A 26,506-nucleotide genomic window follows, 5' to 3' on the forward strand; every position below is an offset into this window, starting at 1 on the left:
TTAAATCCTTGTGCCCCCACGTGAAAGGTGCCCTTGTACTGCAGGGAAGTTGGAGACACACTAAACTAAACCCACAGAGCTGTTCTGGGGCTGCAGGCTGCACACTCAGAGCAGCCAGGGGCCAGTGCAGTGCTGGTTGTGCCACAGGCTGAGCCTGGGCTGGAGCTCTGCCATGAGCAGCAGCTCCTGGGACAGCGTTCCCTCCTCCAGAGGGGCTGTGCTGGAGTGGGCCCAAGTGGTTTGTGTGTGCCAGGCCTGGGGTCAGCAGGATGTGGCTGCTTGTGACACTGCTGTGTGGCAGGATGCAGCTGTAAACAGAGGCTTTGGGCACTGAGTAAACACCACACAAATGTTGTCCATATGGGGAAGGAGCAGCATCAGGGCCTGCACGCTGCCAGCATTCTGAAAAACCAAATAAAGGAAAATCCTGAATGCTTGGGGAAACAGATTTACAGCCCTGATCACTGCTGCTCCTCATGGCCAGAGCCAGGGCTGGCCTGAGTCACCATTCAAGGACTTCCATGGAAATAGATGTCCCTGGGAAGAGCCTGCCGAGGGTTTACAGCCTTTTACGTGGGGGAGGAGTGTTTGGCAACACTGAGTTTTATCTGGATTTCTGTCCTTTTGATAATGCCTCATTGGTTCTGGCTCTTGGCAAGAGGTAATGTGGGGGATGATGGTTTCTCCAGGGAAAGGGGAGCTGGGGGGCTGCAGCGAGGGCCATGGGTCACCTCTGGGGAAAAGGATGCTCCACTGCAACACAGGTGTGCAGCTTGTGGTACCTGGTTTTGCATTTGTTTGTGCATTTCAAACAGAAGGAAAGCAAAAGTCTGCATGGCTGTGGAAAACATGAAAAATGAAAGCTAATGCTCAGGAACTAGAAACCAAGTCACTATATTTAGAATACATTATTTTAAGTAAATCCTGCAGTTTTCCCTGAATTACAAGTTTTGAGAACCTCAAAGTGGAAGTATATTTCCTGGCTGCTTTGTTCTTAGGGCAACATTTTGCCACAGGATTAACTCCCATCATTATGTAAACCAGGATAAAGCCAAATTCAACACAGAGAACAGGCCTTGGGTGGTCCCATTCCTCTGACCCCTGTGGTATTCACATGTCCTCTGAACAGAGAGAAGCAGAGAAAAGAATGATCAAAACAATTCTTACCTCATTTGCTGCTCTGCTCCTGTGTTTGTGAACATGTGGAATGTTTTGGAAGATTATTTACCTGAAGGAATTTGGTAATTGGGTTCTGCTGAGGATTGTTTTGTGGTATTCACACTCCCCAACCAGAAGCCTCTGTGGAACTTGTCCCTGTCACACTGTCCTGCTCTGGCCGGTATCACACCCCTGAGGTGCCACTGCAATTCCTCTCCTCCAGGCTCCTCACAGCCTGAAGGGCTCCTCCACCTGGGGCTGATCTCAGCCTTCTTTCAATGCTTCTGAGCTTTCAGACCTGCAGACTCCTTTCATTTTGTATTTTTTAGCGCCAGCTGAAGGTGGAATCCCCAGTCCGGCTGAACCTTGTTAGGTTGTCAGGTCGTTATTAATCCCTGTTCTTCTCGTGACTGCGGTGGAGGCGAAGAGAAATGGTTTCACAAGAGGGCGGCATTGGCCGCGGAAACCGAGACTGCTACAGATTGTCTGTGGTTTCATTAGCATTGCAACACAGGGGCAGCCCAGAGTTAACTGCGATCCGCGGGTGAAGGATTTTGCTGGAACCAGATTGTAAAAGGGGATTTTAGTGTGACACAGACAGAGGAGGGGGCGGTGTCGCCAGGGCAGCGGAGCCGCACACCCCGCTCGCTGTGACAGCGGAACCGGGCTGCCCGAAATTCACCAACACTGCAGCTCCTCACTTCCCTCACATTGCGGGTGACTCCATCCGGCAACGGCGTCGTGAGGGCCCGGAGCGGGCAACCGGAGTGTCCGGCACCGGCCCGCGCGGCAGTGCGGAGGGTCCGTCCCGCTGCCCTGCAGGGCCGCGCTCGGCACCGGGAACCGCCGGGACCGCGCCCCAGACTGGCCCCGGTCCCACCCGGGCCGGGCCCCTCACGCCCCGCACCGGCGCCCGGCGATGACGTCACCCCGTCAGCAACGACGGGAGGGCAGACGCGCACCGGAGCCGGCTCGGCTCCTTCTGATTGGCTGCCGAGGGGTGAGGTGTGAGCTCGCGGGGGCTGCGCGCCCTCGGATTGGTGGCGCCCGGCGCGTGCGCGCCTCCGGGCGAGGCCCGAGCGCGATTGGCCGCGCGGGCGGGGGCGGGGCCTGGCCGGGGAGCGGCGCGTGCGCGGAGCGGCGGGAAGATGGTGCTGATCAAGGAGTTGTGAGTGGGGGTGGCGGGGCCGCGCCGGGGCCGGGGCGGGGGGAGCGGGCACCGGGGCCGCCGGGACCGCCGCCGCGCCCGCCGCCGCCCCGCCCGGGCCGCGACCCGGCCTGTCCTTCCCAGCTGCGCCCGTCGCCGCCGCGGCCCGCCCGCGCCGCTCCTGCCGTGTGGCCCCGGGGTCGCCGCTTCCTCCGGGGCGCGGAGCCGCTCCGTGCGGCGGTGCCGCCGTGACGGGAAAGGGCGTTGGGCACGGTTCGAGCGGTGCCGGGCGGGCCCTGCCCGCAGACAGAGCCGCGGCCGCGCACCGGCTGCTCCGCGAGCTTGGGGCCGGGCCGGGCCGGGGCAGCCGCGGGGGCTCTGTCCCCGTTCCCCTCGGAAAGCGGCGCGGATGGCAGCGGGCACAGCCCCGGAGCGGGACCGCAGCCCTGCCCCGCTCCCGGCTCCCTGCTCGGTGATGCCGGGAGCTCCGCGGCAACGGGTATAGATAGATCCGTGCCGTGGCGGCTGCCAGCAAAGCACAGGCTGGTTTGTTCCTCTGTCCCGGCTTTTGGCTGCTAATTATTTCAAAGCCCGGTGGCTGTACCCGCGGTGGTAGTAGAGCTAATGTGTAGGTTGAAAAGTTTATAAGCAGATTTAGTATAACACGAAGTTATTGTGACAGAGCTGGAAGTAGATCCCAGATTTCCTGGCTCTTTTCTGCGGCTTATAACATGTTCCATCCCTTGTGTTTTCCTTTTGTATCTGGCATTGAAGTTTACTTGGGTTTGTTGGGTTATATCCAAAGCCTTCCTGTCACAGAGATTTCTGAAGAGAAAACTTGAATTGGCTCCCTTTGACACTCCTTTCTTCAGCATCTGTGTTATATCTGTTATCTGCAGGTGAAGTCTAGTGATTCATTTTACTGAGTTTTCTCTTTTCTTCTTCCAGCCGAGTGGTTTTACCTTGCTCCGTGCAAGAGGTATGTCCTGATCATCCTCCCTGCTTTATTCAGACTGAGGGCTGGGAGGGGATTTTGTGACCACCCTGAGTCCAAACATTCCCTGTGCTGAGGCTACACTGGCACAGATGAGTGACACAGGTGTGAGCCCTGCTCTGAGCAAGGGATTTCCAAGGAAGCAAAGGCAGCACTGAGCCTTGAGGTGTTCTGAGCCTTGCACTGCCAGCAGTACAGTTGTGCCCTGTGGCAACACTTTGCTGCTGATCCAGCACTGAGGGACTCCAAGCCTTTTCCTGAAGCCACAGGTGAAGGAATTGTCTTCCCAGATCTAAAGCCAGCCATTCAAATGGCACTGAAATGCAGTTAAATGAGAGTCATGATAGGATCTGTGTCATGACAGGGGTTGAATGTGCTTCTGAGGGAAACATCACACTTGTTCTGTAGTGTGCATTTCCTGGGTCCTGTAAGGGCAGCATTTAGTTGGGAGAAAGTGTGAATTGGGAAGGCTCAGAGCTGGAAATCAGTCACTACAAAATCTGCAAACTCAAAATTGGTACTTCTTGGTGCACTGAAGGACAACAAATACACTCAGCTCTTGGGATAGGAAAAATGAAATTATGGTGTGCACTAAAGTGTTGGGTTGCTGTGGAACAGCTGGGATGTTGACCTGGTGTTTGTGAGCTGCAAATATGTGTTACCAAAAAGTCAGAATTCACTAGATATGTTTTCTATGGTGTATTTTACTTTGCTGGTAGCCTTTTTTGTACTGCTGAATTGTAGGAGAAAACAGCTAATTGTTTTTAACATGTTAAAAGGTTTTGGCCAACTTTGGCGCTAACATTTGACTTTTCTTCCCTTTGCAGTATCAAGTTGGGCAACTTTATTCTGTGGCAGAAGCTAGCAAAAACGAAACAGGAGGTGGGGAAGGAATTCAGGTCTTAAAAAACGAGCCTTATGAACAGGATGGCGAGAAGGGACAATATACTCACAAAATCTATCACTTAAAGAGGTGAGAAAAGCCTTGATGCATGTTGTAGTCCCTTGGTATTGAGCAAGAAATGTTGAAAGGTGAGGTTTAATTTGCTGAATTGTGCATGAGTGCTCTGGTGAGTGGGGAAATGTGAAATACAGTGGATTTTAAATATGGGGGATACTTCTCTAGGACAGCTGAAGGAATTGTGTTTGCTTACTCTGGACAGGAGTCAGGGATGAGTGGGACATAAAGTTCCTGCTGCAGGTCAGGAGCTGCTTGCCAGGGAGCTGGAGGTGAGGGCTCTGTGCAGTGCTCTTCCTTTCCAGGTGTCTTTGCTGCTCTTCAAGAGAAAGGATAGCACAGCATTCCTCATGATCACACAGCTCACTCTCAATTACCTTTCCCATTTTCTCTCAACCATGTCATGATCAGAAAGTTTTTTGAAGTTCCTGTGTATTTCACTGCAGGTGACAATGTTCATCATAACCCCTCAGGTCCTTGGGTAGAATGTGCCTTTCTTATTGGAGTGGGAGGAACCAATGAGGAATTTCAGCTGGCAGGATATTGAATACATTGTCCATGTTTGTTTTCCCAGTAAAGTCCCTGGGTTTGTAAGGATGATTGCTCCAGAAGGCTCCCTGGTGTTCCATGAGAAGGCTTGGAATGCATATCCCTACTGTAGAACAAGTGAGTCTTCCCCATGTGTGTTTTTTGTTTGTGTTTTTATGTGTGAAACCCTTCAGAAAAAAATGTATCTAATAATGCTCTGTGTTTTCTTTTCCTTTTCATTGCACCTGTTTTCCAACGACACCAGTTGTGACAGTGAGTATTTGAAATCCTACCAATCATTTATTGAGGTTTTTTGAGATTTATTTTATCTGTTACTACCCATTACAATTGTCTGGCTCCAGCCTGTCACATGTGCCTTACCAGGACTCCTGATGTAGAGTATAACAAAGTAACTCTCTTTATTTGTCTGCACGTGGCTGTAATTAGAACTGTAATTTGTCAGAGAAATTGTTTCATTTTCTATGTCTTCTTTTATGCCTTTAATTACGATTACAGATGCATAATGTCTGTCCTGAAAAGACATAATGCTAAGAAAAGTGGGAGGGGAAAAGTGATATGTCAGAGGCTTCTACACTCCTGAATGCAGGAAGAGCAGGGAAATGAAATCAGTCCCTGCCTGTCTGAAATGCCATTGCTGTAAAATGAATTCCTGCCCCAGTTAAAATGGGGTAACTGGGAGCCTAAGTGGATCAGCACAGCTCAGGATTTGGGTTTGTTTTTTTAAGATGTATGGGAGACACATCATTAAGATTTTTTTACATGTTTTGGTGACCTGTTTAATGACAACGTATTAGTTAAATGTTAAACTGCTTTATCTCCTCCCTTGCAAACGTGGTTTAGATTGTTACCATGTGGATGTGACACAAGAGAGTTTGAGCTCTTGAGCTTGACTCACTGTGGTACCTGTTCACTCAGGTGTGTGCCCTCTGACTTTTGGAATCAGCAGGGCTCTGTCATTGTCTTTAGATGTACAGTTTGGTGGGAGTTGGACCATTATGATCCAGCTTTATGATTGTAATTGTGCTGTACAGTAACATCTAACTGCAAGATTGATAATTTGAAAATTACTTGACCATTGAGGTAAAGAACTTCAGGGTTGAGGATAGCAAATGGCAGGATTATTTCTACTGGTGTGCACAGGTAGAGCTGACTGATTTTAATTTAGTACTCACTGCTCTAGTTTAAGGTTATCATATACCTATTTCTGTGTGTAGCTAAGGGGCTGTTTCTCTGGTAATTTCAATATATTGTGTTGCTAGTCAGGGATTAGTAGTGGCATGTATGTAGATACCATTTATCTAAACTTAGAGCAGAGAGGTGTAATCAGACTTGTGCTTTTTGCTTTTAATTCTCACAGAATGAATACATGAAAGATGACTTCTTCATAAAAATTGAGACCTGGCATAAACCAGATTTGGGAACAACAGAGAACGTGAGTTGGGGTTTGGATACCAAGCCTTAGTGCAATTGTACAATTAGTACACATAAAGTATTTTATACCTGGTGATGGTGGATAATTACTGCATAAAGTCAATGCCTGACCAGGGAGAAAAGCAAGAAAAGCATTTTTCAGGTCCTTGCAGGTGGTCAAACTGTCTCATCTAAGGAGATCAGGAGAAGGGGTTTGGTTTTTATGTTTCGAGGTCAATACACATGCTTGATTCTCTTGCAAATACTTAAATAGCTTTTCATCAGGTCCTTTTGTTAATTTCTTGTTCTTTTACTGTAGACATGCTACTGAGAGTTAGGCTGGTGAGTTTATTTGCAAACAGGTTTCATAAGAGCACTGGAATTGGTGTGTGAGCACTGTAGTTAAATATTGAAGGTGCCTCTGTGAATTGTCCCAGCTGGTGATGTTCTTTTTTTCTCCTCAGACAATCAGTTTGGTTCATGTGTCACTTAAGGAAAATTTTGATCTGTAGTGACAAACATTTATAAACCATCCAGAGTAATTGTCAGTCTGTTTCCAGTGCTTGGGTGAGCTCTAACTCTGGATGTGCTACACAGGAGGGGGATTGTTCTTGGACAGCTCACCTGGCTGTAACTGAGTTTAGGTGTGCTGGACAGACCACAGGTGTGGAGCTGATTCCATCCTCTGACCTTTACACACCCTCAGACTACACCTGGTCCACCTTCAAGGCAGTCCTGTGATTCTGGGAACCTGTGAGATCAGGTTATTGAAATCTGCATATTTGCACTTGGAATTTTTACACCTTCTTTCTAGCTCAAGAAGTTCATGCAGATTATGGAATGGGTGATGGTACTAATTAGAGCTTGATTTCATTAGTGCTAACAAATGTGACAGATGAATAGAGCTTAATCTTAAATGCAGGTTTCCTGAATGCACAAGAAGTGAAGGCTTTGTGCTGTTTAAAATTGATTAGTGAGTGAATTAAACTGTAATTGTGGAGATCATTCCCTTTCAGAAAGGCAGAGGAAGAAGGGGTAGGTTTGGAGAATGCTGCCTTTACAACATCCTGAAAAACTCCCTGGCACACACATGTGCTGCACAAAGTGATCTCTGTGTGATTCCCAGCTTGGGAATAATTCCTTCTTTTTTTTTTTTTTTTTTTGCAGGTTCACAATTTAGATCCAAACACATGGAAGAGTGTTGAGGTTGTCCATATTGACATTGCAGATAGAACTCAAGTAGAACCAGGAGTAAGTAAATGTTCTGCTGCTGGGATTGGGATGTAGCATGCAGCTGATTCCACTTGTGCTTTGTGTTTTTAGTGAATAAGCTGAAATGATGTGGATTTCGCCCAACAAAACATGAGAAGTGTCTTTTACAGAGCCATTCATTTATGTGCCTGCCTGCCTTCCTTCTTTGATTTTACTGCTGATTCTTTCTGCACATCTGGATCTGCCAGGGCTGTTGCCTGGTTTGTTAAATTGTAACAGCTGGACTGTTGGATGTGTAATATTTTTTGGACAGTAGGGAAGTGGGAGACACTAATATGGAGACTGTGTTTGCACAACAAATGTGATTGTCTTGTTTTTGTGCAAGGAGAGGCTCTTTATGCTGTTTAACTGTTATTTTCTGAAAGTAGATACTTGGATATCCTACATTCTGGGGAGAGGACTTCTTTGCAGGAAGTCCTTGGAGCGATTTGCGGTACATAATTCTTCTTTCTTTTGTATATTTGACCTACAGAGTATCAAAAGTGAGTGCAGCGTGGTCTCATCCAGAGTCTTAAGTCTCTTCTGATGTACATTTCAACATTGTTACATTTCTACATTTCTGTTTCCTTTTTATAAACTTCTAACACCATCTCCATATTTAGCAAATATTTCAGAGGATATTTGCAGATTCAAGCTCACAGTATAGCCCATTTTTGTGTAGGAATACTTGGGGTTCATTTTCACCAGGTGATTGAATTTTTTATTTCCGTTTAATCTCCCAGAAACTCTGTTTTGCTAAGTCCTGACTTCATTAACCAAAGCCTGGCTTTGTGATTAAACTCTTAGCAGACACTGGTAACTCTTGAGTTACCTGCAGACTGACACCCTTCCTGTTTACGTTTTCCCCTTCTGGGATGAGACATCAGGAATCCTTTGGGACCCACATTTGAAGTCTTTTCTGTTATAAAAGTCTGAAGTTTCTGGCCTTTGTCTTCTCTCTTTACTTCTTAGGACTTCAGGAGAGACACTTTGTATTTATGCTGATATCTTTATCAAGTTTAGGTAATAGAACTTGAATTTTATTTTTTTTTTCTTGGAAGTTCAGCTACCTCATAACAAAATTGCCAAGACTGACATGCTGACTCTGCTCTTTTAAGTATATATAGAAATAATTTGGGTGACAGCTGTGACTTTCTTTAGATACACATTTAACCCTGCCTTCTCTTAATCATCTCCAGCATGCAGTCTGTGTCACTTTATGTTGTTTGTATATAAAAGTGACTTGCCAGGAGAGAAAGGCTTTTTAAAGTGTAAGCAAAAATGAGCACTTGATGAACATCAGAGGAGGATGTGGTTTTGGAAATCATTTGAAGAAAAGTAGAGTGTAGTGAAAACAAATTGAAATCAGGTTTATAGCTATTTTTGTACGATGAAGACATTAAATGTCTTGTTTAGGTCATAGTGGATCTTTATGACTGGAAAGAAAGTTCTAAAATTACAGTTTTGTACAATGGATTTGGATTTCGGAGTTTGGATTTCTGTGTGCTGTCCATTTTTCTACAGTTTGAGGAAACATATTGAAATATAGGAATTGATCTTTTGTAGTCTGTAAGGAAGTGTTAAAAGATTCTCAAGTTGCAGAGCTTGATAGGTGGATCTCTCCCATTTCAGATTTAATTTATCACAATAGGCAGCTAAACAGCTCCACGTTATTAGTGCTGAACCTTGGAATCATCATGCAGTGACACATGCCATGGGACAGCCTATCTGTGTACAAATATGATGTGCTTTTAGTTTTATGCCCCTCTTTTCATCCTTTTTATAAATATTCATCTCTTCCAGCCTTGCTCCTAGTGACCTTTACCTTCTGGCTCTGGGCATGGCACCACGATGTGTGTCTGTGATAACCAGGCTGGTTCCATTTCCCATTTGAACCTTGGCATTCTTTCAAAGGTGATCTCAGGCAATGGTTCCCCTGATAGCTGTGCTGTAGCTGCAGGACTCTTCAGGAGATGGGAGTGATTGCAAGGCATTTTTTATTAAAAGCCTTTTAGCTAAACCTACCTAAAACACACGAGGGCCTGTCAGGGCAGTGTACAGTGGTGCTGGTGACTGTTTCAGTTATGAGATACTGGAATCATGCACTGAGCTGGGAGTATGGCATACTTGGATAAACCTGGTTTTGGTCTTCTGGTGTGCTGTGAATGAGCACTCAGAGTGTGGATGACATTGGAGGGAAGTTCTGGTAGGTGGTACCTTCCTCAGGATCTGTGTGTGAGTTTTTTGCTTCCTACCACTAGGAGTATGTGCATTCTCTTGCCTAAAACACTAATACAATACTGAGCTGGAAAGCCAGAATTTGTGTCCACCTACCTAGTTAGTGTGATGCCACTCCATGTTCAGTTCCTTTTTCATGGTTTCAGGCATCAAACTTGTGTAATTTTCATGTTAGGTTCTAAAAGTTTTCTTAAAATCATTCTGTCCTGTTTGAATTTTTATACCATTTGGCAGTGAACCATGAGTTCTCAGGAGCACTGTTACCACTCTGAGCAGCTCTAAAGACTGAGAATGAGAATTGTAAAGAAGGGCCCAGATTCTGGGTTTGTTGTGATAGTACTTTGTTGTATGTGGTTCACAGTCTCTCTAAATCATTCTTTATAATAGGGGGTTGCATTCCTGCCTATTATACTGAGAATTTGAGCAGGAACTGCCTGTGAAATGGTATTTGTGTATTTCTTTGAAATAGTTTTGCTCCTCTGTCCTGTTATGCTGCTGCAAGCTGATGTTTGCCTGTCTAACTTTCCAGAGGGTTTCAGGGGTTTGAGCTGTAATATTTGCTCCAGCAGCTGCCTGTTTTTCTTCCTAAGAAGGACTTGTTGTTGTCAGGAGTTAAGCTCTTGCTGCACAGATATTTTCCTTAAACTCTGCAAAGAACTGTTGTTTATTTGTACTTTGGCTCTAGTCCAGTCTTCTTCCCTGCATGCTTGTAGGATTTGTGTGTAGAGAAGAGTTCCTACCAAGCTCTCCTGTCCATCTAGGCTTTAGCCTATAAAAGGTTTTTCCTGTCCTTAATAGAATTTGGGTTAACTGAGTTCTGAAAGGTCTTGGTTCAAAGCTTCTGTCTCTAGCATAGAAAACTCTACCTATTTCCTTGGAATTTTTCACTCCTACATTTTACTCATAGATAACATTTTCTTCCCCAGTGTTTCCAGCTGTGGTTATTTTGATGTGGGTACTAAGTGAGCACAGTTGCTTTTTACCAGTGTCCCTGTGCAGTGGGAGGTAGGAACAGCAGGTAACAGCATCATGTGGACTTGAGTGTCCCTGGGGTACCCAGAGAAATCATTCCACTCCATAAACCAGGCAGATCAAGGCTGCACATGTAGCTCAGTTTAAATGCCTCATGCTTCACACCACTCCTGTGAGCTCTGCTTTGGCAGGATGCTCACACAGTGAAAATAAATTCAGGCTTGTCTCAATGCAGTACCTGGTTTTATTTATAAAACTGGCAGTAAGAGGTGGAATTCTTGTGTTTCTGTTTGGCATGTTGCTGCCCCAAACCAGCAGCAGTTCTGCCAACAATTAGTTACATAGAACAAAATTGTTTATCCATTGCTATATCTTGATTCACTTCAATGTCTTCTATCCAGTGGTTGTGTGTAATTTTTAAAAGGCAGTCATGGGCAGGATTCCCTCTGTTCCACCTCCTTCCCTCCTGTTCTGCCTCCCCAGCAGAGGCCATGTGTTGCAGCCTGAATAGCTTTAGCATGCTGGTTCTGAATTATTGCCTTCTTCTCCTCTCAGGGGTCACAGACCCAGTGGGGACAGTGCAGGTGTCACAGTGTGCACAGCACAGGGCAGCCCTGGAGAGCTGTTGTGATGGAGCCAGCCTGGCAGCTGTGCTGCACCCATCCTGCTCCAGCAGAAGCTGAACACAGTGGGATATTGAATCTGGTGGTGTTTTCTGACTCTCAGAGTGTTTTATGTTACAGGACTACAAAGCTGATGAAGATCCTGCATTATTCCAGTCGGTTAAGACAAAGAGAGGACCTCTGGGGCCAAACTGGAAGGTACTGGGAACTGTTGTTACAGCCTTAGGAATTCTTTATCAGCAGAAGAACAAAGTTCATGGTTCCTTCAGAACTTGGCTCAGCTCCAGATGAGGAACAAATTTTCTGTGGCCCAGCACATCCCTCATGTGATACCCCAACAGCAGCACAGAACTTGCCAGTACCCCCTGCCAGGCATCAGAATCTGTCCCAGGAGGGAATGGGCTGTGGTGCCACACCAGAGATCCCCACAGGAATTGAGGAGCCCGCTGCTGTGCCCTGCAGTGAATCACAGGGAGGCTGTCAGAAACAGCCCCAAGTTACTGATTAGAATATTGTTCTTCTGTAATAATGCTTAGAAATCATATTTTGTTATCATAACAATTAATTTACTATAAATTATTATATTATCTTTCTAATGTACTAATTATAATTTCTAATAATTAAACTTTTAAAGTATTAAACTTCTTTTCTACTATCCCCTAACAGAAGGAGTTAGCAACTGATGAGGAGTGTCCCAAAATGTGTGCTTACAAATTGGTGACCATCAAATTTAAGTGGTGGGGACTGCAGAACAAAGTGGAAAATTTTATACAAAAGGTGAGTGCTTCTGCCTTTTGGGGCTGTGTTGATGTGGGGGTTTGAGCAGGAACAGTGGTGCAGTTTCCTATTGCTCACAGCCAGGGAATTCCTGTCCTTTTTACCCAGGCAGTTCAAACCATTTGTGTCTTGGTTTGCTGCAAGTGGGGCTTCACAATTCTCTAGGGAAAAAAAGCAAAGTCTTCAGGAAGTGGCTGTTCTGGTTTGGCTGCTGCCACCTTGGAGCTGGAACAGATTTTAACAACATTCTTCATAATTCTCAAGTAATGTGAATGGCTGAACTTTCTTGAAACTATTTTTTGTTAGTGAATTTTGTTCATTCTTTCCATGTTAAAAGCATTTGAGAAATGAGGTGAATTTAAATTGGATCTAGGGGTGTGAGGTGCCTGAATCTGTAGCAGTGTGAAGCAGCACTCACTTGAAGATTTTAACTCTTCAAACTGAGCAGCTGCTATCACTTCATCAGCCTTTAGCCAGTCCTACCTGTGATCTAATGCTTGTTTATCATCTTAAAGCAAGAAAAAAGGATATTTACCAACTTCCACCGCCAGCTGTTCTGTTGGATTGACAAGTGGATTGAGCTGACTATGGAGGACATCAGGAGGATGGAGGATGAAACCCAGAAGGAGCTGGAAGCGGTAAGAAAGCTTTTTTTTTTAAGGCTGTGTGTGCTTCTACCTGCAGATTTATCTGTGCAGAAACTGAGGCAAGTTGTGTGTGTGTGTGTTTGGGCAATTGCTGTTGAGCACTGTGGCCCCTTGGGTGCAGCCCCTTGGGCTCCTGCATTCTGTGCTGATTTAAGGTAAGTACCTGTGATGTCATTAAATGCAGGATGTCTGCCCTGACTTACCTCTGTGTTTATGGCACCACACCCCCTACAAAAGTCCCACTCAGGGCCCTTTTGCCACTTGTTGGTTGGAACTCAAATCTGTCACTGTCCATTCCATCTCATGTCTTGTTTTGTCTCATTTCTGGTCATCACTAGATCTGATTACTTTTCTCTTCAAGCATGTTTTCAAGCAAGTTTGTGTCACCTGTCAGCTGTTCCACTTCTGATTAGCACACCACACCAAAGCACTACTTCCAAAAAGAAAGTCAGTAAAATCAGCTGAGATCAGGTCAGTTTTCCTGCTTTAGTGGCTGTGAGGACCAAATCCATGTGGGCTGTTGTGTTGTGGGCTGATGTCTGGGAGAAAGCTCAGACTTAGACCACTGTCCCTGCTCTCTCCAATCAGAGGTAGAGCAGCACCACAGGCTGGGAAGGAAGCCTTCTTCTCTAGAGTCTTTCCAGAACATGATCTTTTCCATGAACCTTCCCATGTTCAATCCTACTGGCATTTTTGCCTTTCTTGGATTTGCAGTTGTATTTCCTTCCCATTTTGACAATTGCTTCATGCCTCAAACCCAATCTGGTTACCCAGACAGTTCCATTGTCTTGGTTCTTCCAAGACACAATGTGTCTTCAGCCACAACTTGCTGTTTGCCTGGTTTGAGCCATGCCAGACACCTCTGAGCTGGTTGCCCAAGGCTCCAAACCAGCTGTGGACAGTGGCCCTGTGACACATTCTGTGCTCTGTGCCTGGTGAGTCTTTGCTCTTGTTACCAAACCAGCTGCATCTCCTCCCTCCCCACTTGTGCTCTCCAGGGGCTTTCCAAGCAGTGTGGAACAGCCTGTGTTGTGTAGGGATGTTTCCTGCATTTAGAAAAGTGTTTCTTCACAGTCCTGTGCTGAGCTGTAGCACCAAATGCTCTTTGCCCATAAGCTGGAGGGTTTGGGTCAGCAGTCCCAGAATGTGCTGTGGATGAGGTTGGTGTTCACTCACTCTTGTAGATCTTGTGCTCTCTCATGGGCATTTGGGTATTTTTGGCAGTTGTTTTCTCAAATCAAGGGGGTTTCTCCTTGAATTCTAATTTATGCCTAATCCTGTTCTTAGAGTCATCTGTTCCCAGGTGTCTGTGGAGGAGGAAGCATAACAGCTGTCCTCTCTAAACTGATTTTTGCCAGAAGGGTTCCCTTTTGCACATCATAGTTCTTAATTTGGACTGAAACAGACGTTATCCAGTTTCCCTGAGTGAGGTAGTGGGAGTGAGGAGTACACACTAGAGGTGTGCTAGAGAGAGGTAGCAGAATCTGACATACCTGTGTGCATGGTGAAATTGTTCCTTTGTGTCTCTGTGGATGTTTTGTTTCACATTTCTCACTGGTAAGTAGCTCCTTTTAAATATTTTTTTCCAAAATATTTCCTGCTCTTTTAGTTCTTACCTTAAGCCAAACCCAGCTCACATGTCTCTGGGTGTAACATTTATCCTCATGCTTAATGATCAAATGTATTTACTTAATATATTCTCATTTTGCAAAGGCAAATTGTTTTTTGCAAATTGTTGTGTAAGATGTTAGTGTCAGGAATTTGGAATTTGTGTATTGTTGAAAAAGTTGGATTGTTTTGGTTTGTTCTTTTTCACAAGATAAATGTATGATGTGACACTAACCCAGATTTCTGTGAAATGTGAGAGGAGTGAGGACCTAGTGTCTTGGGTTTTTCCAGTTATTGTAAGAGGGGTATCTACAAACACCTGTAAATTATGTAATTTCCATAACTTTATGGTGCAGTGCATTATTCAACAACCTAAGGGCAAAAATGTCACTGCCAAATAATATGAATGCTAGTTTTATCTAAAATAATTTGTCATCTTGTTTTATATTCAACTACTCCATCCACTGTGCTCACCAGTAACTGCCATTGCATCCCCAGTACACCACAAGGTGTGTTCTAATGCCAGGACCTCTGGGAAGTCAGTGCTCAGGGGTGAGGTGCTCAGGGTGACACAGATATGTCCCTGCAGGGGTCAGGAGTGGCCAGGGGCAGCCCTAGGCAGTTCTGTGATGCTGAGAGCCAAACCAGGCACAAAGCAGGGCTGGCAGTGCATGTTCTTTCCCACACAGTGTCCTGGTACTCTTCCCTTCCTCATGAACACCTTTTCTTCCTTCTGCTCCGAGCTGATCTTTTTTGGGTTCTGTGCACATTCCAGTTCTTTTGTTGCTCCTGTGCTTCATCTTCAGTAAATTTTTATAGTCAGGATCTCTGCTTTTGTTACTTTCTGTTACTCTCTGAATCCTCATCAGTGTCCTTCCAGAGTTCCTCTATCCCAGTCCATCTTTTTATCTGTTTATTTTCACTTGGTGGATTCTGTCTCTGGCTGCTGGAGATGAGAAGCACCTCTGCTCCATGAAACATGCATCAGCTCATCAGTGCAGAGTAGGAAAGCATCCAGCCAGAGCCCTGTGACCAACCTGTCTCATGCCTGTGTGAGGGTAGAGATGCCACACTGGGTACCCTGAGCAGTGATTCCATGCTGGAGCATCGTGGGCTTGGTAAAAATTCAAGCAGCATTATTTACAGCTGCTCTCCAGTTCCCAGGTCTCCTTGCCAAAAAGAAATACCATACCATGGCCAAACCCCCTGAGCTGTAGCTGGAGCTGGCCCTGGCCAGGGAGAGGCAGATCCTGGCCCTGCAGGTCATTCCTTGTCTCATACTAACCACAGCATGGCAGGTTCTGTGTGTGGAGCTCACCTTTTATTTCACTTCAGATGCGTAAGAAGGGTTCCGTTCGAGGCACTTTGGCTGCGGACGTCTAGAGGAGTTCTCTGTAGGTTCTGAGGCAAAGCAAGCTGTGTAAGTCAACTGCTGGATGCAAAAGGAGAAGAGGGATTAATGTTCTTTTGGATGGGAATTGCTAGCAGAAATCATCTTAATGCCCACATAACCCATGTGGGCCTTACCTTCCTCCTGCTCGGTAGCGGTGTGGTGATCAGCAGGTGGGGCTGACCCACGGTGCCCAGGACAGCAGGTGGGCACTGATGCAGGCACTAAGGCTGGGAGCAGAATTCCTGCAGTGTTGGCCACCTGCCCTGGTGCCTGATGCTTGCCCAGTGCAGGCACCCCAGGTGTGGGATGTGCTGCTGTCGTGGCCATGGCGCTGAGCCCTGGCGCCCGCCCCTTCTGGGCTCCAGTCACGCAGGCCAGCATCGCTTTGCTGCACACACAGGAGCAAAGTGATCTCTGGACTTGGTCCACATCACTTAGGGAAGCTGTGGAGCATCACCTTCCAAGCACTTTCAGTTCTTAGAAATCCAGTTCTACCCAGAACACCAAACTGTGTCAGAGCTGTTAGTGCAGGAGCAGCTTCTCCAGGAGTTAGAGGCTCTTGGTGCTTGTGCCCAGCCCTTTGGTGCTGCTGTTCCTCACAGGGACTGGTGTAACATCCCAGCCCAAGGGTGTCACTTGCCACTGATCTGTGTGGGCTCCCCACTGAAAGGAGCTGCTCCCAGCCCTGGGGGCAGGTCCTAGCCAAGGACAGCTCCCACTGAGATTCCCTCAGGAGCCGGCATTGCTTTGGTGTGACTCTGAAGCCCCGTCCTGCTTTTCCCTGGAGATAATCTCCCTGTGTGTTTGGAGCTGTGTCTGAAGCAGCTGCTAATGCAGAAATTGCCCTTCCTCTCTCCACAGCTGCGTAACCAAGGCCAAGTGAGGGGAACGAGTGCTGCCAATGACGAGTGACGCCGGACGGACGCCGGTGCCGGATCCTGGCTGTGTGTGTGGGTGCATGACTCTGTATATAACTACACACACACATGCAGACACAAGGGGTGGTTACAGTGTCTCTGGGTGCTATACCTGTCCTAGCAAAGATTCCAAGGAAACTTGCTTTCATTATGTATACCCCAAGCAAATAAAAAAATCAACTGAGTAGTGTCATTTAAAGGATGAATTTTGCTAACTGGTATGTTCATGAATGTCAATACTGGACCAATTTCTGCCCTACTTGTTTTCTCTCCTGTCCAAGTCACTCTGCTCTAACTTGCCCATCTCTCATTGTAAAGGAACACTCAAACAAGTTAATTTCAGTTTTATGTCTTCCCTATGTGATGAGTTTTTGGAATAGGAACAATGAATGTATTTATAGCTATTTATTTCTGGATTGTCATTATCCTCTAGTCAAATCAGCAAAAAAAAAAATTTCTATTAGTGGAAATTGGAAGACTTTTACTGTTGAATAAGTTTAACCCAAACTTTACCCACTCACTGATTTAAAAGGAAAAAAATCATGTTTTATTGGACTTTTGTACATTGAAATGCTAACAGTTTTCTTCATTAAAATTGGCAAGACTAAGGAAAAATGGCTTGTGATTTATAAAGTAATTTGCAACTTGAAATTTTTCAGAACCTGCTTTTTAGACAAGTACACTGACAGTACCTCTAGAGCATTTTCCAGTGTATCTTAGGCTGGGCAGTGAGGACAGGCTCAGCCCTTCCTTCCAGGAATACTCCTGCCAGTGCAGTGGCTGTTTTCCAGAGCTTCCTTTTGGAAGCCATGCAAGCATTCTGGATATCACACACAGCAATGGAACATAATTGTGATTTTATGTTGGAAATACACTTTGGGAGATGTAGACTTTGAGATATGCTGACAGTTTCAGTTGTAGCCCCTGACACACTTCCCTGCTGTCTGTGAGGGGCTGATGTGTTAGAGCCCCTGGGATAACAGATACCTCCTGTAGGAAACTCCATAGGGAAAAGGTCTTCAGCATGTTTGAGGAACCGTTCAGAGCACATAACAGGGGAACATGAACCTAATGTTTGTTAGATCAAAGTATTTTTAAAAGCACTAGTTAGATAAAGATCTATTAATGCCTGGTTTCTTCCCAGCACTCTTGGCAGGGCAAGCCTTGCCTGACTTCCCAGGAGGGATCTGATTTCTGTTACCATCAGTGACAAAACATTCCTGCACTGGCAGCAGGGGCCAGGTGTGCTGTGCACCTTGTCCTGGTGCTGGGCATGCTGGCACTGCCACACCTGCCTGGTGCTGGTGCCTCACCTGAGTGCTGCACCAGCCACCCTCCAGCCCCACAGTAATTATGTGTTTGGTTTCCTTTCTGGGTTAGTTCAGTGGTTAATTGTCCTGTACCACCTGGAGGTTGGGTTGGTAAATGCAGAGGTCATTGAAGTACCCCTGGAACCACACACAGAGGTCATTGAGTACCCCTGGAACCCAAGGGCTCAGGTCACAGTGCTGGAGTTTGTGTCCTGCCATTTTTAATGTGTTGCAATGCAAAGGGAAAGGGGCCCTGTGACTTCCATGGATTTGGACTAGTTGTGAAAATTTGAGAGATTCTTGTAGTGAATGTACAATGTTTTGTTTCCTTTGGCAGTCTCTGGTGCAACTGACAAGTAAAGCAGGCAATGAAATTTAATTAAATAAATTTGATCATAAAAAGCTCTGTCTCTTATCTCAGGCACTGACATTTTGCTCCTGAGCTGGTGTTTGGGGTCCCAAAGGCTGCTCTCACTCGGGGCTGGGTTTGGTTTGGGATTTCAGGCTGAGTAGCACCTGGAACCTTGGCACAGCTGAGCTGGGAGGACTCTGTGCTGTGGCTGCCCACTGTCAGGTGCTGGGCTGGCAGAGGTGGGACTGGGCATGAGGAGGGGCTGCAGCTGGGAGGTGCCTCCCACAGGGCATCAGAGGTGCTGAGGGGCTCCTGGGTGTCCCTCCCTGGGGTCCCATTCCTGGGCTGGCTGAGCTGTGGGCCCAGTGCTGGCTCTGGGGCAGGGTTCTGCCTCCTCAGCTCATGCAATCACCTGCTGCAAAGCTTGTACAGCTCCTTTGGTAAATGCAGAATTGAATTCTGTCTTCACTACCAGCTTGTTAAGCTTCCAGATGGTGAACCAACAGGAAGCAGTGGAAGTGTAACGTAGTTTTGATGTAATGGATATGTAAACGTGATAGTTACTCACTGCAATAGACTGCTGGGAACCATATTCCAGCAGTAACCTTTGAAATCCATCACTTGGCTGTACACAAGTGTGATCTAAAGGAGACTTGTAAGGAATTTGCTTTTTTTCTGGAGGATTTTTAATCCCTGAAGAGAAAGGAGAATGATTTCTGTCTATTACCTTTACATGTAGACTGAGAAATGTCAGGAAAAAAAATCTGCTGAGATTTTGGGTCTTTTGGGATTTTCCACCCTCAGGCCTTTCTAAATACTCTGAGCAATCTGAAAATGGCCTGTAAGACAACTTTACATTTCCAAGCCTCAGTTGATGCAGCTATGTTTAGGAGCTCTATCATGTCCTTGAAATGCAGTGCCATGATTTCATGGCAAAATCTGAAGCACGGGGCTGTTGCTGTGGTTTTAATTCAGTTCATATGATCTAAGAGTCTTCTCCATTGAATTCTGTCTTGATGAAGTCATTGGGAAAATATTTTCTTTGAAGTTTTGTAACTTTTAATGAAAGACTTTCTACTTGCTTGAATTTATATGAAAAATTAATTTTAATCAACAGCATATAATTGTCAGGAAGCAGAGATTATCCAGAGTGATGGCTGCAGACATTTTATTCCTGGGAGCCTTCTCCTCTCCTTGTTGCCTGCTGTGGGCAGAGTTCAGTGTGCAAACCCTACCACAGTTCTGGCACAGTAGTTTTAAAGATCATGATGATAATGGGTCAAGCACAGGTTTTGGAGGCAAATTTTCAATTGCTTCCACCTGAGGCATCACCTGCATGAGGACCCTTCATGTGAGTTAAGTGAAATCCTGTGTTGCTCAGCAGAGGCTATTTGAGGTCCCAGCCCCTGGCAGCAGAGCCAGGAGGGTGTCTCATGTGAGGGGAGGTGATTTCTTTGCAGTACACCTGGAGACAGAGTCTGGAGGTCTTTCTGCCACTGCCCTGTGCTGTTTTTTGCTGGTATGCTGGTAGTTGTTCTGATTCTTGTAGTCACTTTGTTTGGTGCTCTTTCCCCACTTTTGTTAGTTATGCTGTATTTTTTAAAAACCTCTCAGCAGGCACCAGCACAGCCCCATATGTGCTGCTGTTACTCTTTAGGGACAATATCTGCTGTCCATGCTTCAGAGCAGCTTTGGATTTCTTATTGCTATAAGCACAGGAAGTTCAAATTTAATTTTAAAACTTTATTCATCAGGTTGGAGACATGTTTCTTTCCTGAGCCTTATCTACCTTTATTCTTTAATTTTTCTCTCTAAAATTACATGGCTTTCTGGTTTAGAATTGCATATCCAAGACACACAAGAAATTTGAGGTATTAGTTGAACCTGAACTATAGAGCTTCTTCAGTCCCAGCTAAAATCTTGATATGTTTATTTACCAAATTTCTGTTTTATAAGCTTGGCTTTAGCACCCTGTTGAACAACACTAATGCTGTTGCTCCTTTTGCAAAAGACTTTGTCTTCCTTGTTTCTCACACGGTCCAAGGTAAATTAAAGGAATGTGATTATCAGGACTTCTGAAAAACCCAGTAGTCACTAGCTAAACTGCACCATAAAAAGAACTGAGCCACACCAACATGGGAAGTCCCTGAAAAAGGCTGGGAGCAAAATGACCATAATTGAAATCTGAAAGCAGCAACTTCATAAAGAAGTAAGCGAAGAGGCGGCTCTTTGTAAATGATGATCTAAAAAGTGTTCTGGGTTGTGAGACCTCATTTCAAATGTATTCATTAAATAATATTTGAATCATTTAACAGTTTGAACTCTACTGCACTGCTAATATCTTCAGGGGATTTTTTTTCTTCAGTAACAAAGGTGCCTTTGTTCCCGCTCAGTGCTCGGGCTGTGCCTTGGATATTAGTTGGAAACCTGATCACCCAACATCACTCCGAGGCTGCGAGTACAATGTGAGTCGTCTGCAACCCGGATTAAATCAGGCCCTTTGTACAGATGCTGAGGGGCCGTGCTGGTGGAGGAGCGATGGTTAGGGGCAGCAGGAGATCGTTAACCCTTTGTGCCTCTGGTAGGGACACGGGAGGTTTGGGCGAGGCCAGGGGCAGCCGGGCCAGCTGTGAGGAGCAGCCAGTAGTGCTGGATAATTCCTGCTGGAAAGCAAATAGCAAATCATTGTTTAGGCAGGGCAGGTGAATTCATGCTGCTGGACAGGGTGCTCGATGCCTTGGGATGCCTCTTCCCTACAGTGTGTGGGCAGGGGCACTTGATTTAAATTGGAAAAGTCAGGACTGTGAGCCAAGGTTGACCAGTGGCTCAGGAACGCACATTGTGCTGTTAAACCTTATGAAGTAACGTGATAGATAGCAAACACAGGAGCAGCTGTATTTGCCTGGTGGTTTGAGTTCTGGGCCCTGTGGTCTCGAGCATCTGTCACCCCAGGATGTGCAGTGTGTTCTCCAGCAGAGCCAGGAGGTCAGGGGACGAAGGCAGGGAGCCCTGGAGCATGTCCCCAGCCCTGAGGGCTGGAATGGGATGGATGGCAGAGGTCACAGGGCACTGAGGAATGTGGGGGATGCTCAGACACACAGCCCTGGGGGAGGTTCTTCAGGAGAAGCCAGCCTGGTCCCCAGGGATGGGGGTGACCTCCTGAGAACCAGTGACTTCCAAACCCACACCAGTGGCCCTGCTGTGCGCAGTGCTGTCCGGGCAGGATGGGACCGCAGTGTGTGACATCCCAGGGGATGGCAGGATGAGGAGAGGAACCACCAAGGCAAGTGCTCTCCTGAAGCTAATACTTAGGGGAAATTAAGTCATCAGGACTTTATAAAACACCCTCTGGCTCTCTCCTTTCACAGTAATTCAATTTATAAGATGATGAAAAATGAATTAACTTTGGTGGTTTTCTGGCATCACCCACAGTGAGCCAGACTTTCCAGATGCTCAAAGATTGTTCTGGCTCCACCACACCTATATAAATTCCCACCTGGTTCAAGTTCAGGAAAACAGCAGAACAAAGTTGGTCACACAAACTCCCACCATAAAACACTGAGGAGAGTTAAACACCAATTAGCCATACAGAGAGGTGCCATTTTGTTATTTATGTTTCACTGAGCTATTTTAGGAAATGTAAAACTTTTACTTTTCCTGTAGTCAAACTAATTCACTACTTCTGTCTATTTCTGTTGTGCTATATATATAAATTGCTTTAGGGTTTCCTATGTTTTTACTAATGCACACTCTCAGTGTTGTATGGTTTTTAGGACTATCCTGTTTTCCAGTCATCCATATTATATGTTCAATCAAAACATATTTTTGGTGTTCATTATATGTACACCAAAGTACCCCATGTGCTGCAAAAATTTTCACCAAAGTGGTATTAACAGCACCCAATATACTAAATCGGAAAAAAAAAAAAAGGCTGTTTGCTGTTTGGAGCAATGGAAAACTCTACTGATATTGTGAAAATATCATGAACCCAAACAGGAAAGATACGCAGCTTAAGGTTGCAGCCATGTAAAGGAACTAGAACCAATTGAACCAACCTTGCAGAAGAACCAAACAGGAAAATCCCTGTGAAGGGACAAGTTCTAAAATTGCTGTCTACTCCTATGGGAAATGACTGAGGTGGTTTCAGTCCCTTAACTCTGTTTATTCAGCTATGCATTTTTAAAAATGAGAAGCAGTAAAGCATCTGAAGGGATTTGGTTCAGTCTTTCAGAAACCATATTGTTGGTAAAACTAAGCATGAAATTTTTACACCAGCAAGGTGAACTTCCCAGAAACTGAATGCAAATCAGGTTTTGCAGATGAAATTGTCTTTAATCTCAATTACGAACCATGTCACCTCCAGACACTCAAGCAGGGAAGGACAAGGGGTGGCAGAGGACAGATCACCGGCAGTGCCTACATGCTGCTTTTTAGCTGTGCCTCCCAGCTCAGCAGTGTGACCGTGTTGGCAGCAAATCCCTGTGAGGCACCATGTGCAGGGCAGGTCCGCCTGCTCTGGGCACAGCTGGGTCTTGGGACCTGCCCAGAACAGAGCCCTTCCTCACCCAAAACCCCTTCTGTTCTCAGGAGCTCGAGCAGATGCACACAGACAGACAGACAGACACATCCATCCCCTGCGGAGCGCCGCCCTCCCTCGGGAGCTGGCTCTGCGCTCCCCGCACTCACAAGCTCCTCTAATGATTTTACACATTTGCCTCCTGCGTCTGTTCCACCACCACCTTCGCTGCAGTTTGAGAGACAGGAGATGCAATAGTTTCCCTAAACTGTTCCAGGCAGAAATGCTGAAAACTTCCCTGAAAATGTCAGCTGCCAGATTTGGAGACCTGTCCTTCAAGATATTACAATTCCTTTGTACAGGGATACACCGAATATCCCTGCTAGGAAGGGAAATCCTAGCCAGGAAAAACCCATCAGCTCTTTTGTGAAGAGGCTGTTGGGAGCCTCATCTCCGGGGACAGAGCCCATCACGGGGCTGTGTGACACGGAGCAGGCGTTGGTGGCAGCACGGGGGACAAGGAAGTGGCTACAAATGAAGTACCTGGAGCTGCCCTAAAGACAGGACACCTTTGGAGAGCTGGGAGTGCAAACACCGCAGAGAAGTGTTCCCTCCGTGTCAGGGTTTAAGAGGCTCTTGCTAAGGGCTGGCTGAGCTAAAGTGTCTTGAGCATATGGGCTTATTTTGTGCAGTTTCTGTGGTGGTTTCTTCGTTAGATTTTCAGTGGTAATGAGCCCACACAGTAGATTGCTGGAGGGAGAAAAAATCATTCTGAATAGGTTTGCTGAATAATTATGAACTGAGCTGAACTCTTACATTTGCTTACTAATTGTATGGTCCGTGATGTTTTATGTATGATGCATTCATTTTGTTAAAAAGGATTTTTTTTTCTTTTTTTTTTGCTGAGCAGCAACTTTTCTAAGTGCAAGTTAAACTGCCACAGTGGAAAGAGCTGGATTTAAGTCTGATGAATTGATGTTGTTTGAATTATTTTTTTTAAACATCAGTCCCACTATTTGGTTTTCAGAGCTTGCAATATGAAACCCAAAATTGTGCTATTGTCTGGAGAGTTGAAATAAATGAATCCCCTCAACTTTGGATTTGGCAGGCACAATTACTATTGTTAATTTAGAAAATAATCCCCAGCAGCTACAACTATTTAAATAATGCCTTTCCTTGCTTCCCCCAAGATGACCAAAACCCCAAGAATGAAAGTAAAAATATGTTTTGTAAAATACACTTTTCACTGTTTGGTCTGATTGAGAGAGGCTTCCTTCTCCTTGGCTGGGGGCTGTGACCCTTTGTGACATGGTTGACCTGACAGTGCTGGCTGGCCCCAGCCCAGGGCCATGCTCCCACCAGTGCTCCCAGCTCTGTACTGGACCCCAGGAGCTGTGGGCCAGGTTGGCAGTCCCAGAGCACCTCTCATGTTAGAAACAGGCTGAGCAACCTTCCCACATGCACACCACGGGCCAGCAGAACCTTGCAGCTGGTGTCCGACCTTGCCATTCCAAGCAGCTCAGTTTTTACTGCCAGAATACTTCAGCTGAGATTATTTCCATGTTTGCCATTGTCCAGTTATGGACACCATGTGGCTCCCACCAAAGTCCACAGAAGGAGTGGTGCTGGGCGAGCTGGGCCAAGCCATGGGTGGGGATGAGACTTCAGCAAGATTGACTTTTCCAGCGAGGCTGGGGTGGCTCTGGAGGGAGCGGGGCTGAGCCGCTGGTGCAGCGCACGGACTGGAGGTGCGGGGTGCAGCCCCGGGGACGATGTCGCCGCTGGGCTAAGGCCGCTCTGTGCCCACGGCGAGGAGAGGCTTGAGAGGGAGCGGCGGCATCCCGGGGAGGTGGGCTGCCCGCCCAGGGCCCCCAGAAAAGCGGCAGGACGGGCCGGGGAAGGGAGTGGCGGCGGCACCGGTGCCCCAAGACGAATCCATGCAGTCGCTCCCGGCGACTCCGCCCGGCATACCCCGCACCCGACCCTGCCCTTTCGCGGCGAGGAATGCTCGCGGGTCCCGACCCGCCGCGTCCGGCCCGACTGCCCACCGCCGGGACGGAACGGGGGCTCTCCGACCGCCGTCAGGGCGAAGGAGGGGCGCGGGCACGAACCGGGGCACAGAGCGGGCCCTGTCTGCCCGGCGGGGACGCGGACCGGGACCTCTCCGGCCGGCGGGGACACGGAGCGGGGTACGGAGCGGGGCCTCTCCGCCCGGCGGGGGTGCGGCGGAGCCCTGGCGGGCGCCAGGGGGCGCTGTGCCCGTTCGGAAGAGCCGCTCCGACGGCGCGCACGCAGGCGCAGAGGGGGAGCGACGGCGGCGGCGCTGGGGGAGCCCCGGGCGCGGGGCCGCCTCTGACCCGGAGCAGCGCCGGGTGTTGGGTCCCGGCCGGCGCTGCCGTCGGTCCGGACCGCTGACCCTATGCAGGGACGCGGCGCAGGGGCCGGCGGCCTCGTCTCTCCCTCAGCCCCCTCCCTCCGTTGCCGCCGTTCCCGTGGCGAGGAGCGAGACATCCCCTTCGTTCCTTTGTGCCGCGGTCGCTTCGCGCGTGCTGCGTTTTCCACCCCGGTGCCCCCCCCGCAGCTCGAGCCCCGCGCCCCCCTCTTCCCCCCCTTGTCACTTCGCTAAGTAATAATTTCCACGTCCAATTCCATTTCTTCGCCAGTTCTGAAATCTCCAGGCCATCAGCAAGGAGGATAGTTCACATGAAAACTAATTACACAAAATCAATATTTAATCACAGCGCAGCATCCTGATCCTGCAGAAAAAAATCCCGTTAAAACTCTCCTGCCATATACAAACAGTCCTCAGCCGCTTATTTATAGATCTCATTTTTTTTCGGTGGGAGCAATATTCATTACTATTTCTTTAAACTATCGACATGTGCATCCGCGAGCACCTGAAGCACCGTGTCCCGCCGGCGATCTGTGGGCCCCTTGGTCTGGTGGGTGTTTGTCCCTCCGGGGGAAAGGGGTTATGACTACCCCCGCTGCCGCAGCGCCCGCTCCCCGCGAGGCTCCGTGCGATGCCGGGCTCGGGGCGGGCCGGCGGGGCCGCTGCTGTTCCCCCGGGCTCGGGGCTGCCGGGCGGCTTTCGCCCCAGCGGGCAGTGGCTCCCCACACCCGCCACTTGGTACCAGCTCCAGTGCCCCTTGCCCCGTTTCAGGACCCCGCTCCGGGACCCCGAGGTACCACGCACCTCCCCGTCCGCCGGCGCTCCGTGCGCCGCGGGAGCAGCGACGCCGCTGGGCACGGGGGGCGGTGCGGGGCGCGGTGCGGGCGGGGCACGGGGCCGGCGGCGGAGCCACCTTAACGGCAGCCCCGCCCCGGACCGCGGCGCTCATTGGCGCAGCCCCGATGGCTGAAATTCATCGCTGAAATGCAAAACTTGTTGCTGCTCCGCCAGCGCTGGGTGAGAGCGCGGCAGCGCGCGGGGAGCGCGGCGCAGCCCTCGCAGCGCCCGCCCGGCCCCGCGCCCCGGCCCCGCCGCCGGAGCGCTGCGAGCCGCGGGAGCGCACGGCCGGCTGGCGATGCGGCGCGCAGCTGCCGGGCGCCGGAGCCTGTGAGCGGCGGCGCGCCGCCCCGTCGGCTCTCGGGCAGCAGCGAGCGGCGAGCGGCGGGGTGAGCACGGGCGAGCGGCCGGTGCCGGCGGCGCGGCAGGATGTGAGCAGGGGCGGCCGAGTGGCGCG

The 26,506-nt window shown here is 47.9% G+C and overlaps 1 protein-coding gene across 1 annotated transcript; it reads left to right on the forward strand.

Moving 5' to 3' along the window:
• Nucleotides 1–2,244: 2,244 nt before the first annotated feature.
• PITPNB (phosphatidylinositol transfer protein beta) lies at nt 2,245–16,844 on the forward strand. Its single transcript, XM_030231976.2, has 11 exons — nt 2,245–2,326; nt 3,254–3,284; nt 4,127–4,272; nt 4,832–4,923; nt 5,051–5,058; nt 6,164–6,238; nt 7,384–7,467; nt 11,421–11,498; nt 11,967–12,077; nt 12,593–12,715; nt 16,587–16,844. The coding sequence occupies exons 1-11, from the start codon at nt 2,307–2,309 to the stop codon at nt 16,635–16,637; spliced, it is 819 nt and encodes a 272-aa protein (XP_030087836.1). The 5' UTR covers nt 2,245–2,306; the 3' UTR covers nt 16,638–16,844.
• Nucleotides 16,845–26,506: the final 9,662 nt, after the last annotated feature.

The sequence above is a fragment of the Serinus canaria genome, chromosome 15 (genome assembly GCF_022539315.1).
Source record: "Serinus canaria isolate serCan28SL12 chromosome 15, serCan2020, whole genome shotgun sequence".
NCBI classification, from domain to species: domain Eukaryota; kingdom Metazoa; phylum Chordata; class Aves; order Passeriformes; family Fringillidae; genus Serinus; species Serinus canaria.